The 12,525-nt window shown below is 37.7% G+C and overlaps 1 protein-coding gene across 1 annotated transcript in view; it reads left to right on the top strand.

Annotated features, from left to right (window-relative positions):
* adgb (androglobin) overlaps positions 1-12,525 on the top strand; it is a 58,770-nt gene that overhangs the window by 265 nt on the left and 45,980 nt on the right. The window contains 7 exon segments of the mRNA XM_042503041.1: positions 361-520; positions 700-792; positions 2,306-2,377; positions 2,628-2,804; positions 6,135-6,274; positions 9,436-9,522; positions 11,338-11,510. Of these exon segments, the coding sequence (XP_042358975.1) occupies positions 361-520; positions 700-792; positions 2,306-2,377; positions 2,628-2,804; positions 6,135-6,274; positions 9,436-9,522; positions 11,338-11,510 (902 nt within the window).

The raw sequence follows: 12,525 nt of genomic DNA, 5'->3' as shown, positions 1-12,525 counted from the left end.
TAGGATAAATGAAGATGGCTAACGTTAGCATTCTTTAACCGTTAGCAAACTTTTACTGTGGCTGGTTTCATACTGTCATGTAATACAAAGCTGTACTCCACGTATTTAACTGTAAATATGAGCCAAAGCCTCCTTGCCTCTTGAGAACATATACTTTGTCGTCAATTCGCATTTGGCCTCTCTTAGTGCCTTTTGAGATTAACATGACAAAAACAGCCACTATGTGCTAATCTTACTACCACAATAAAGGGGCAAAAAGCATTTTGTCTCCAGACTGAATCACTGGTAATGAGCTAGTTTTGTCATTGACATAAAGGAAGCCAAGAATAAATGAAAAAAATTGTTATGTCGTAATTTCAGAGCAGCATCCCTTGCAGCCACTTCCTCTGAAAGCCTTGGAGGTGTAGGGAGATGCAGATTCCCCATTTGGCCTGAGTGGAACGATGCAGAGGTCAACAAGGAGAAATGGGACTCAAGTAAAGGAGCTGAAGATGGAAAGACAAACAAGAATCACAATGCTGTAAGTCTGGAGCATAAACTGTACTAATATTCATAATTCATAAATTTGCCATGGGCAATATGTACTGTACCATGTATAGAAAAAAATGTAATTTGCTTCCAATCCATTCTACAACTGATTTTGATATTCTGTTTATTCTTTTTTCCTTGTGTTTTCATACATTCTCCTTTTGTTTGCAGCCATGTTTTGAAGACCCAGAGGGGAAAATTTCCCTTCCTTCATCTTTGAAAGTGAACTCCTGGAAGCGTCCTACAGAGTTCATTGTCAACAAGGTAACCTCTATCAGTGGTGGACAAAGTACACAACTCTAGTACTTGAGTCAAAAGATATCCTGGTCAACTATTACTCTGATACAAGTGAAAGTTGTTTATTCAAATTGGTCCTTGAGTCAAAGTACTTGAGTATTTGCTTTTCAAAATATCTAAGAATTCAAAGCACTTTTTAAAAAGCAATGTTAAGGCATTGTTGTATATTGTCACAATACATTTACAGAACATCATGACTCCAAAACAACCCTCTGAATGCATTATCACACAGTCTTTTGCATTTCAGAAAAGGGAAAAAAAGATCAACTGACTTTGAAGCAAAGGTAATGAGTAAAGAGAGCCTTCGTAGAAATTTAGTGGAGTCAAAAGTACAATATTTGTCTTTCAAATGTAGTGGAATTAAAATAAGAAGTTTAAAAAAAAATAATGTTCAAATAAAGTACAGAACTTCAAAAACTATACTTAAGTACAGTACTTAAATAAGTGTACTTTGTTACTGTCCACCACTGCCTTCTATATTAAGGATACAATTTCTAATGGGATAGTATAAGAAAATATACATTTTATTATTTGTCCTTGAAAAGTCATGGAAAAGTTTTGAAATATTGTCCATGAAAATGTGTGGGAACTGTGGTATGTGCCATGCAGGTACATAGATGATGAAAATGTTTCCTCTTTCTTGTATCACTGTGATTTTAAGATGCATGGATTTTGGGATGGTTTGTTTTGCACAGAACAGAAGAACAAATCTCCTAATCAAAAGATGAAAAAATGACAGGCTAATTAACTGTTGGTTGCAGCCTTTAGATGTATTAACAAGTGTATTTCTTAGCCACACAGTGTGAAATGTAGTTAAGGAAATCTGCTCTCTTGTCACCTCCAATGAAGTTTTAATTGCATCACTCCACTTTTCTGTTACCCCTCTCTCACTGCAGTATTGAGCAATTACAGGCGGCTTCCTGCTTTTTGAATTAGTCCTTGCCAGGTCACGAGCTGCCTTTTCACTCAAGATGTCAAAAGCATTTCATTAATTCCATACAAGACGAACACGGGCTAATCACAAAAGCAATCAGCTGCGCGGATGCAGGCAACGGCTCTACTGTGAAATTCTCTTCATCAGTCTGTAAATACAAAGCTGGTGTTATTGGCGGAAATAATTTAAAGTTTGGTTCTCACATGGAGTTGCTGTGATGATGGGAGAAAACACAACCTACCTTGACCTACAGTTGATCTCTCTCTTATCATCACCTGACCCATTTATTCATATTTAATTAGTGACATGGCAGAGTCTATTAACTTGGTAGTGAACTACTCATTGCAGACACAGTCCTGGGAGTGTCATGGTGAGGTTAGACCAGTTTGGATGAGAGAGAAACATTAAGTAGGTTAGGTATTTATGTCCGTTTAAAACAGGTGACATATGACAGCCATATTGTCAAGCTGGTTGACCACTGTGATTTTGAAATGAATGATTCTGATTCTGTGCATGCAATGAAAACAATGTTGTGATTTATTTTAGGGTCTCACTGTTGTTGAAAATCAAATGAACTTTGACCTCATCTCTCCCAATGATCATCTGGTTTGCAGTGAGGTTAGTTATCTACTTTTATATGAAAGATCACACTGACTTTTGGTTAACAACTATTGATCAGCATTTAAGTAGTGTAAATGAGATGTCACAGTGTGACATTTGACTGACAGAAATGAATTAGACTGGAGGAATGCAATGCCTTTATTGATTTAATGAATGGCAGATAATTGAGGAATCAGCCAATAGATTTAAAGATTACTTGGTAGTTAAACTCATGATTACTTTTTTCTCTCTTCCATCTTCCATCAAGCTAATGAGGTGGATCATCAGCGAGATCTATATTGTTTGGACGCTGCATAATGGCACATCTACAGAACAAGATAGTTGGAGACCTTGGGAACACATTTACTCCCTGTGTAAGGTGGCGAAAGGTCACTTGCCGCTCTACAACAACTATGGGAAATACGTGGTCAGACTCTACTGGATGGTGAGATGCACACACACACCCATAGTCTACTAAAGGTTATTTTTAATTTATTTTTTAATCAACTTTATTGAAAAAAAAAAAATTCCATATGCATCAAGCATGTCAGAACCTTATTTATACAACAGAAATACAATAGTCTATGACAGTGCAGGACCTAGAACATTTGGCTATTATATATTGTATTTATGCTTTTAACACAAACAAGGAATCAGTACAAATAAATATCTTAGCTGACAAATAATAATAATAAAAAACAAAAAATGAAAGTTAACACACATTTTTTAAAATTCCGTCTTCTTTTTCCCTTTATTTTTTGCTCTCCACATGAAACATGCTACCTTATGATGTTTTTTATGATGAATAAAATTAGCAAATTAGATTTAATTTAAATCATAGATTAATTTATTAATAAATGCATAATTTGTGGAGCATACAGTTTTTAGGAAACCCACTGTCACTGCTTCTCAATGCTTTGTTTTTAATCGCACATCTTTGGAGGCACATTTGAGGCAGTGGGTGACCAAAGATTGCGTTGTATTGTTCGGCAGACCCCATAGGATGCAGCAGATGAGAGGGGTTTGTGGATGGACTGAGGGTTGAAAGGGGGGAAGGGATGAGAAAGCCTTATCCACTCAGAGCTCAAATCAATCAGTCTCTCTACTGTGCCAAAAGTGGGGGGGCTTCATACATTCTCTGATGAATAGATTCGGCTTAACAGGAGTCAACTGCTTCTCAGAGAGCAAGGCTCAAGTTGGGTATCAGTGCCTGGTAAGACCATGAGAGCAGGCATAACCCTCGAAGGGTTTAATACACTGCAGTGTGTGATTCATATCGCTTGTGTGAAAGAGTTTTGCCTTTAAATAAAGGTCGTCATTGCATTGGGATACAGCTTGAAGTTGCAGAGTTTCAGTATCTGTTGCTTGCCACAGATCTCTAAGAAGGGGACACTGCATCATTGTGTCATTTCAGAAAGAGATCTTCTTCCAGCACAACAATATGGGTCAGTGAGAGAGGGAAAAAAGACAAAGCTAAAAATGATGGTGTTCTATAACACTGTGACTCTTGCCTTGACAAACAAGCATGACACGGTTGTAGGCAGCAGTCCCCGTGCCAACCATAGCACGCTAACAGATGGTTGTTGAGATGGCATGAAGCACCCAGCCCCCAACCGCCCTTCCTTGCCTGTTTGTGCTCATAAGCTACTCCATTTCTCTCCTTCTGTTATGATTCTTTACCGTCTCACACCAATCTTCTTCACGCTGCTGTAAATATCAATTCCATTCATATTTTGTCCCTGTTTTCCACCTTCCTACAACTCTGTCTCTCCTTTTTTTCCCTTCTCCTTTAACTTTCCCTTTTGCACTGTATTTTACCCCATCTGTGAACACATTGAGCTCCTCCTCGAGGCGATGGTTTGACAAGAAAGAAGAAGAACAAGAAAGAAAAAGTGTGCTCGCCCCCACACTCTATATAGGCTTGCATAGCTTGATGACACTGCTCTGATAGATAAAGAGAGGCACAGCTGTGAACAGTCAGTCAGATTATCACCTGCTTGTGCTGCTTTTCCTTACAAGCAGTGTGAAACTCCCCTAGACGGCCAGTAGACAGACCACACCACAGACAGCATGTAACAAGCTCTGACACCAAACAGGATGCTAAGATGCAAGCATAAGGTAGCTAAAGCTGGGAGAGGTGTTGGAATGTGAAGCAGTGGAGGTAGAGGTTTAGGGGTTTGTTATACCTATATTTTCTTTTTTAGGGATTTCCTTTTTTAGCAAATAATTGAACAGCTAGAATAGTCTGGTTTAATGTTGACACGCTGTATTCTGGACACTTGGGGCGGTAAATTTGCTTTGCTGCCTTAATGCATGCACACACAAGCTTGATAACATGCCTTGTCTCTGAGGGAGGTTTTTACAGGTCAAAACAAGTTTGATATCTCCTTTTCTGCTAATTATTCGAGAGAAATCATGATAAAACTCCCAAGAGAGACGGTGTCAGGACTAAAGTGAACAATCACAGTATTTGGTTAAATCAAATGTCATTGAATACAGTTAAACTTTTATTGTAAAACACTTACACATATTTTTTCTCCTTTTTTTGAGAGCAATCTGTCATGTCTGGCAAAGTAATGTTACTTCTAAACTTGTAAATTTTACAATGTAAGGTGTAATAATTTTACAGAAGGTGAGACCTTAAACATTGTAAGCTCATTTAAGACCTCCCCATAGCATCCGGTTACAAATTCCTTCCCCCTGCCTGATTTGTGCAGCCATGGGCGCACAGTGGAATGAAGTTGATGCTTCTAGGATGGTCAAAAGATTTAAAGGAGACAAAATTGGTGACAAAGATGGATATTTGATTTTGACTTGGGACTTTTTCATTAAGTAATTTATGCCAAAAGGTCAAGTGTCCAGAATACAGTGAGTCTACATTAGACAATTACATCACCTTACTGCAGCTTTTAATAAACCTTCTATAGTACGATATCCAAAATTGGTTCCATTATCTGGTCTCGTACATATACAATAGTGATACAGCATCAAAATGTTGCCCAGCGCTGTTAAGCGTTCATTTTCTTTTACCAATGACTGGTAATTTCTTTTGTTGCTCAGAGGTATCTTGGTCTGTTTCCTTTCTTTTAGTTGTCAGTCTGGTTTATCCATCGAACAGTGTTCTCTCCTCCAAGTACAAAACATTACTTTTTTCCAAACCCTTCATACAAAATAACATCTACTTGTTAAGAGGACTTTCTACCACCGAAAAGCATGAAAAAAACATTCAAAAATATAGAGTAGTCCTCTCTGCTATTTGACTGTACCGAATCAAGCTTTTATGGCAGATGATTCCAAACTTTTGAACAGCCGTGTATGGTTCCACTTATGGTGCTTAATGCGATGATGTGAGTCACAGCTTTGGAACGCTTTAAAAATGGTAGGATAAATCTACCATTTTCCACCACCAGTAGATGTTTTAGGGGCTGGTATCAGTCGTGGCCTATCACATAGCCTCCTCTTCTTACCTTTTTTTTTTTTTTACCGCAGTTTTCTCCCCTACCACAGTTAACTGACTTTTTGGTAAAGGAGTTGAGAGTTCTCACAAGCTCCCTCTAACATTAAACTATTAAGTCAGGAACATTTGAGTAAAGTAATTCATTATTTTCTGCAATGTTATGGTTACATTTGGCAGGAAAGGCTCTGCTCTTTTAAGAAACTTTCAACAAATCCAAGCAGCAATGAGAAAACGACATTTTCTTAGAACTACTATTTGAGTTGCACTGATTGTTACACAACATCTTCACTCACTGTGCCTTCTTTTTTCTGCTATTAGGGCTGTTGGAGGAAGATAACAGTAGATGATTCCATGCCATTTGATGAAGAAAACAACCTGCTTCTGCCTGCCTCCACCTGTCAGTCAGAGCTGTGGCCCATGTTGTTGGCTAAAGCTCTCATTAAAGTGGCCAACACACAGTGAGTCACATTCCAACAGAATCTCTTAAAAGTATCTCTGTACTGCCTCAAAGAGTTGTTAAACAGGTGTAATATTCTTTAAGTAAGAGGGCTTAAGAACAGACCCAGCTTATTTCAAGTATATACCCACAATGCCGCCTGACACAAATAATGCACTACACGCTGTGCACACTATTATACTACCACTCTGCACTAACTCTGTTTAAGCAAAGCAGTATACAGAGTGGTACTTTTGTCTACTGAATGCAATCAATGCTTTGATTCACAAGTATTTTCAATAAACAAAAAAATCAGACAATTGAATCTCCTGACTTTAAAAAACATTTTGACACTGCCAGATCAAGGACATTTAAGCAGCAGTTGGCAACTTTTATAAAACAAAACTGTTTTCACTTTTGCTCAGTGTCACTACATCCACACAGCACTAAATGACAGATAAGCTTTGAAAATAATGACACAACTCCTGCCTACTGTATTGCCTTTTAGCACTTCTAATGGCCTTACTGCATGTGAAAAAGTTTTGTCAATCACTCCTTGAACTGCAGTCAAACTTGACAGCGCTTATATAATATGAATCAAGATTCAATTGGCAGGGAGTGCTTTTTACTCCGGTCAAAAGTTTCTAACATGTTGGCCGGGTCACAAACTTCTCATTTCATAGCTAAACATTACTCTAATATATGTTTTAGAAAAAAATTGAGGTGAGAAATATGCAATGCAGTAACATAATCTTGATTTATACTTGATCAGCTCTGCCTAGTTTTAAAGTTTGAATGTGGTACAGGGAAGCTAAAAAATGTTGTATTATCAGAGTGTTTATTACTGTTCACATGCTGAGCAGTCATGTTGAATGTTGATCACGGGGTTAGTGAGGTTTCTCCGAGTTTCCAGGAGGAAAGTCCGACCTTCCGAGGCGATCCAGTTGAAATTTCCGACTAGGAACTCGGATATTTAGACTTCCCAGTATTGGAACGCACCATTGATTAGTCCAAAGACCTTTGTTTTAAAATCTAATCAAGATCACAGTGTTTCCGAAAATCCCAAAGGTTTCATGCTGAGCTATGAGGGAGTGTTTGTAAAATGATGAAAAATACTCCTAGAATTGTTCAATTTCATGCACTATTGCATCCAAGAATAAAGTGCTTTGAATATTGCTTTAAAATTCACCTCAAAGTTAATAAAATAGAATTTTGAGGGGTAAATCAGGGTTCAGGAAGTTAATTTCCTGGCTGACACATATGTGTACGTTAAACATAGCGAAGTGAACTAAACTCTTTAAAGGTCACACACACATAGAGTGCCTTCTGCTGACTTAGCCAAACCCTGACCTGACCTAATCTGTGCCTTGGGCTGTCTTGACTTTGGTGACAGACAGGCAGTGTGCGTGTCTGTGATGGGGCAGCATGGCGTGTGTAAAGGTGGCTGTTCCAGTGTCCACAGAAGGTCGAGACATAAATGTTTCATCCACGACAGGAAACAAAGGAGCCACTCTCTTGGTGAATCATTTATTAACCATAGTGAAAGTTTTTCGTACTGAACTTGTACCAAACTTTGCCCAGGTGTCTTGTGGGACTTCTCAGAAAGGTCTTTTTTAATAATAAAAAAAAAAAGAATTTGAGGGGTTTGTCAATTTAGTGCTGAGTAGTTTTTTTGTAGTGGTTATGGGCTGTGGCATTACCAATCAAGTTGTATTGATTTCACTTTTGTATCATGACTGTGGACTGGACAGGTTGGCCACAGGATCCCAAGAGGACCAATTAGAGCTGCTGCAGCCATCTGTTTCTACTGAGAATTGTGTGCGAGGGATACATAGACACTCATTCAGCAAAATCAGTTCTAGAGACTTAAAGGGTAAGTTCAGTGTTTTTCAACGTGGACGCTATTTTCCCGTGTCTTTGTAATGGGAACAGCAGTTTTTTAAGTTGGTCCAGTATTGAGTGAGACAGGCTGCAATGTAAACACGTGCACACAGTCAATTTACATCCACTTTAAGTGTGTCTGGCATTTTACGGACAGGATCCCATACAGGCATAAATTGCCATTACTAAACCCACCAGACCCCATTTGAACAAATATTAATTTTATCATAAAAAACCCACTTCGTTCAAAGTCAACAGAAAGAAAATAACACACACAGAAACTGTCTTTGTTCTGCTCTCTACTGTTTCAATAATCACTGGCTCTGGTTTAGTTGAAATAAAACCTTAATTCATGAAGATGTGAAAACATGTTGGCTCTATATGTGCTAAAATGACAGTTTTTTTTTAAATTACAGTCTGCTTGGATCAGTGATAATTATTAAAGGGCTGCTCATGGTTATACAAAAAAAATCGTACTCTTTAACAAAAAAAAGGTCTGTGTCTGTAGAGGTCCATTCCATGATGTTGTCAGATACTTATGGTAATAATGAGCCTGATGGTGGCAAAGACAAGTGCTTTAAATGGATGCAAAATTGACAGTGCGAACATGTCCTGAGTGTTTACAGTTCAGCTAATTTTGCCACTGCCTGCTGCAGCGTTCTCAGTTAATGCTGGACCAATCTCTAAAATTGCTGTAGTAACATACACACAAAATGGGAAAGAGGGTCTAGGTTAAAAAATACCAAACTTGCGCTTTCAGTTTGCAAAACACACGACAAATGTAAACTGAACCTGTGACCTTTACATTCAGTCACACTACAGTAGTCGTGTAAAATGATTAAGGAAACAGTTATCAGTTCTGCAGGCTTGTTGACCTTTTTATGATGATGCCTTAAATGGTAATTGTGATTACCAAATTACTAAACCACAACAACAGTTAACTTGAACATCCCATTGTTTCGGTATATGCGATACTTAAGTCAATTTTTGTCACAAACACTAATATTTTTATAAATATAAAGCTCATGGATGTCAGTTACCTTTTGTTGTCTTCACTGGTCTCTTCCCTAAACATAATGCTAAAATGTGGATAGAAAACAAAGAGAAAGTGACATCCTTTTTTGTTGTCAGTTGCCTAGCAACAGCATTCAAGAGTTAAACCACTTGAACGCCATGGCATATTGTGAGCGATTTCACATATTGAAACACAAGCACCATTTGAGAACAGTGCCAATTCCTCCATGGCTGGTTGAAAAGAGTCTCTGGTTTGTTGAACATTTGTCTTATGTGTTTCTCTTTCAGTGTAGTGACCGAGGTCTGTGGAGAGATCGGCGAGTTCACATTTATCCATCCCCTCACTGGCTGGATCCCAGAAATCAGTCCTATAAAGTAAGGTCGTCATTGGTTTTCCCTACTCTACCTCTGTCTTCTGCATCTGTTGTTTTAAATGATATTCATGAGTGTTCCCATTGATTTTGTCTTTTTACTACTTTTGCTTTTATTTTTCCTCACAAGAAAAAAAGACTGTGAGAATCAAACAGACTGTTTAATTCTTGGTAGTTTAGCACAATAAAGGCTATGGCCCTAAATGCACTCATACATTCTGACAAGCTGTGCATTTTTTCTTCTCAAGCGTACTATTTTATAAAGTATACTGAAGCAAAGAGAGAGAAGTGTATCTCTGTACAAGCGTATGGGGAGTCACTCTTTGAGAGAAGATGATTGAGGGAGAAAATGGAAACAAAGAGGTATATAATAAAGGGGGAGGAGAGGCAGTGTGGAGTGGAGAATCTCAGCTTGTCAGTGATGGAACTTTAATGGGGCAACAGTGTTTCGGAGTGGAGCTGGGGAGTGTTATTCTCTCTAGCTCAGCAGGTTAGCTGCTGTTAGTGGGCCGCCTGGGGAGTCTATCAACACGTACAAGCACCGAGCATGACCGTGGTTGTGTTTTTAGATTGATTCATGACACATGGATTTGCAGTCCTATATGCGTGCGCACACACACACACGGATAGGATTTTAGGTATAGATATTTATTTATTTTGAACATGTAACACAAACAGAAAAATTAAAATGGCAACCAATACTCAATGAATCGATTAAAACAAGCAACAAAAAATTGAAACTTACAGGCTCAAAAAGGAGTAGGAGGAAGTATAAACTTATTGTTTCCTACCCCTTCTCAGCTAATCAGTTAATTAATTTATGAACTCCATCACTTACACATATACATACACTTACATATACATACATGCATATTCATATTTAATAAATATGATGTGTGTATGCGTATGCACCTGCACACAGTTTATAAAAAGTAATTCAAGTTGTGCGTACAACACGGAAGTCGTATTGTGTCAGACAGACATGAGTGTTTTCAAACTCTTTCTTACACCGCTGTAAAATAATGTTTTGTGCATCCTCTTGAAACAAGAAAAGTTTGTGCAATGCTTGAGTTCCTCATCAAACAAAAAGTGCAATTCTATCAATATTTGGTCTGAAAAATTAAAAATATTTAGTTCATATTCACAGTTTATGTAGGGTTTTTTTTTGCAGGTTGGCATAAGAAAGTTTGAGATGTTCATTATTCTCATTGACACTTACAATCAACACAATGGAACTATAATCAGGGCAGGGTTTGGGAGGGTCAGTCTCCTTTAAAAAGGTTTCTGTTTTTAATTTACATTTTAATGTTTCTATGCTGTTTAAAAAAAGTTTTTATGCATTGTGTAAAGCATGTTGTATTGCTTCTGTGTGTGACATATGCTTTACAAATAAACCTTGCCTTGCTTTCCTTCAGTAAAAAAAACATTGACTAAAAGATGTGTTGAAGTAGAGAGAAGATCAAGCAAGAGGGAAATGCTGATGTAAGAACTGCAGCCCATGTATTGCAAATAGAAGGACAATAAATACACAACAACAGGAACAGAAACTGCAGTAGACTCAGGGCTAAGATGGAGTGCAGAAACAGTACACTTAATTGGACGCGGAGAAGTCATGTTGGTGTAAGTGTTGTTAGCTCAAAAAATAACATGAGGGATTAACTGTAATGTATCAGTTGTAATTTTGTCTTGAACAAATAAACAGTCAAAACTCCAGGGAAAAAAACTGCAAAAATAATGAAAATAAAAATAATAATAAAAAGAAAAATAATGTTATCCCCCATAGCCTGCAACAATGCTAATTTATTCACCCTTTTTTCAGATCTATATATCTGGCAAAAACCTGGGATTTCTTACAAGACACCATCCCCATATTTACACACCCAGATGAGAGTCTTCCAGAGACGAAGCTTCAGACTGCAGATCCAGCTGCAAGGAGAGATTCCAACTTAAGTGACAGCAACAATCATCTGCCAGAGACAGATAAAAGTAAAGGTCTGAATTGTACCACAGTCACAAACACCCACAAAAGGACACACAGACACGGAAAAGCATACATGCATCTCAATTACACACTCTGCTTGCACATTTAATTGAGTAAATTAAATCAATCATCCATTAGATTGTAATGATTTGTATGCACATAATACTTTTTCTACAGCATAATAATCAATCAATGCTTTGATTAATGATGTATACTTTATGTGTTGTGTATCTGTGTATACGTGCAGTAATCAAAGGTGGAAAGAAATTGAGTACATTTACTCAAATACAGTACTTTTAAGGGATATTTTGCAGATTTTCAACCAGCTTTGTATCAAAACAGTGACGTAGTAGTTTATATCATTTGGAGGAGTTTTGCCAGCTCTCGGCTGACTAACGAATATAAATTATGGGCACGTTACTGCACTTGCCTACCTTTACTAGTTGCAACATTAAAGTAATTAACACATGTATGCATCACTGATCATAATCCAATAATATATATTTTACTAAAATGGGACATTGTACATAATGAATACTTTTTATAGCTTGTTACTTTGAAATTTTGAATGCACGGCTTTTACTTGTAACAGAGTATTTCTCCCCACGGGTTTTACAATTTTTACTCAAGTACAAGCCCTGTGTACCTCTTCCACCACTGGCAGTACTTTACTTTATACTGTATTTGTACATATGTGAATGCACACTGTGTGTGTAAATCTCTGTTTTCCTCCCCCTGCATCCATAATTCAGCTTCTATGGAGCATGAAGATGAATATTTCATTGTCTGACAGAAACTCGCACTTATCAATGATTTCATTCTCCTGTAGAAGTAATTACCTTCATACTTTTACAGCATCCATGGTGTTGCTTGGTGATTTACTTCATTTCTGGGAGAAATTCTGGGCCTAAGGTCACTACGTTCCATAATGCAAGATTCCTCAATTTCTCAGCCCTGCTGCCTCTTTCCTGTTGTTTCAAGAATCACTTCCTGTTTTCCTGAGCTCATGTTTTATGGAGCGCAGGG

Source organism: Plectropomus leopardus, chromosome 16, assembly GCF_008729295.1.
Source record: "Plectropomus leopardus isolate mb chromosome 16, YSFRI_Pleo_2.0, whole genome shotgun sequence".
Taxonomy (NCBI): Eukaryota; Metazoa; Chordata; class Actinopteri; order Perciformes; family Serranidae; genus Plectropomus; species Plectropomus leopardus.
The sequence above is the reverse complement of the archived record's forward strand: the minus strand, read 5'-3'. Positions and strand labels throughout refer to the sequence as shown.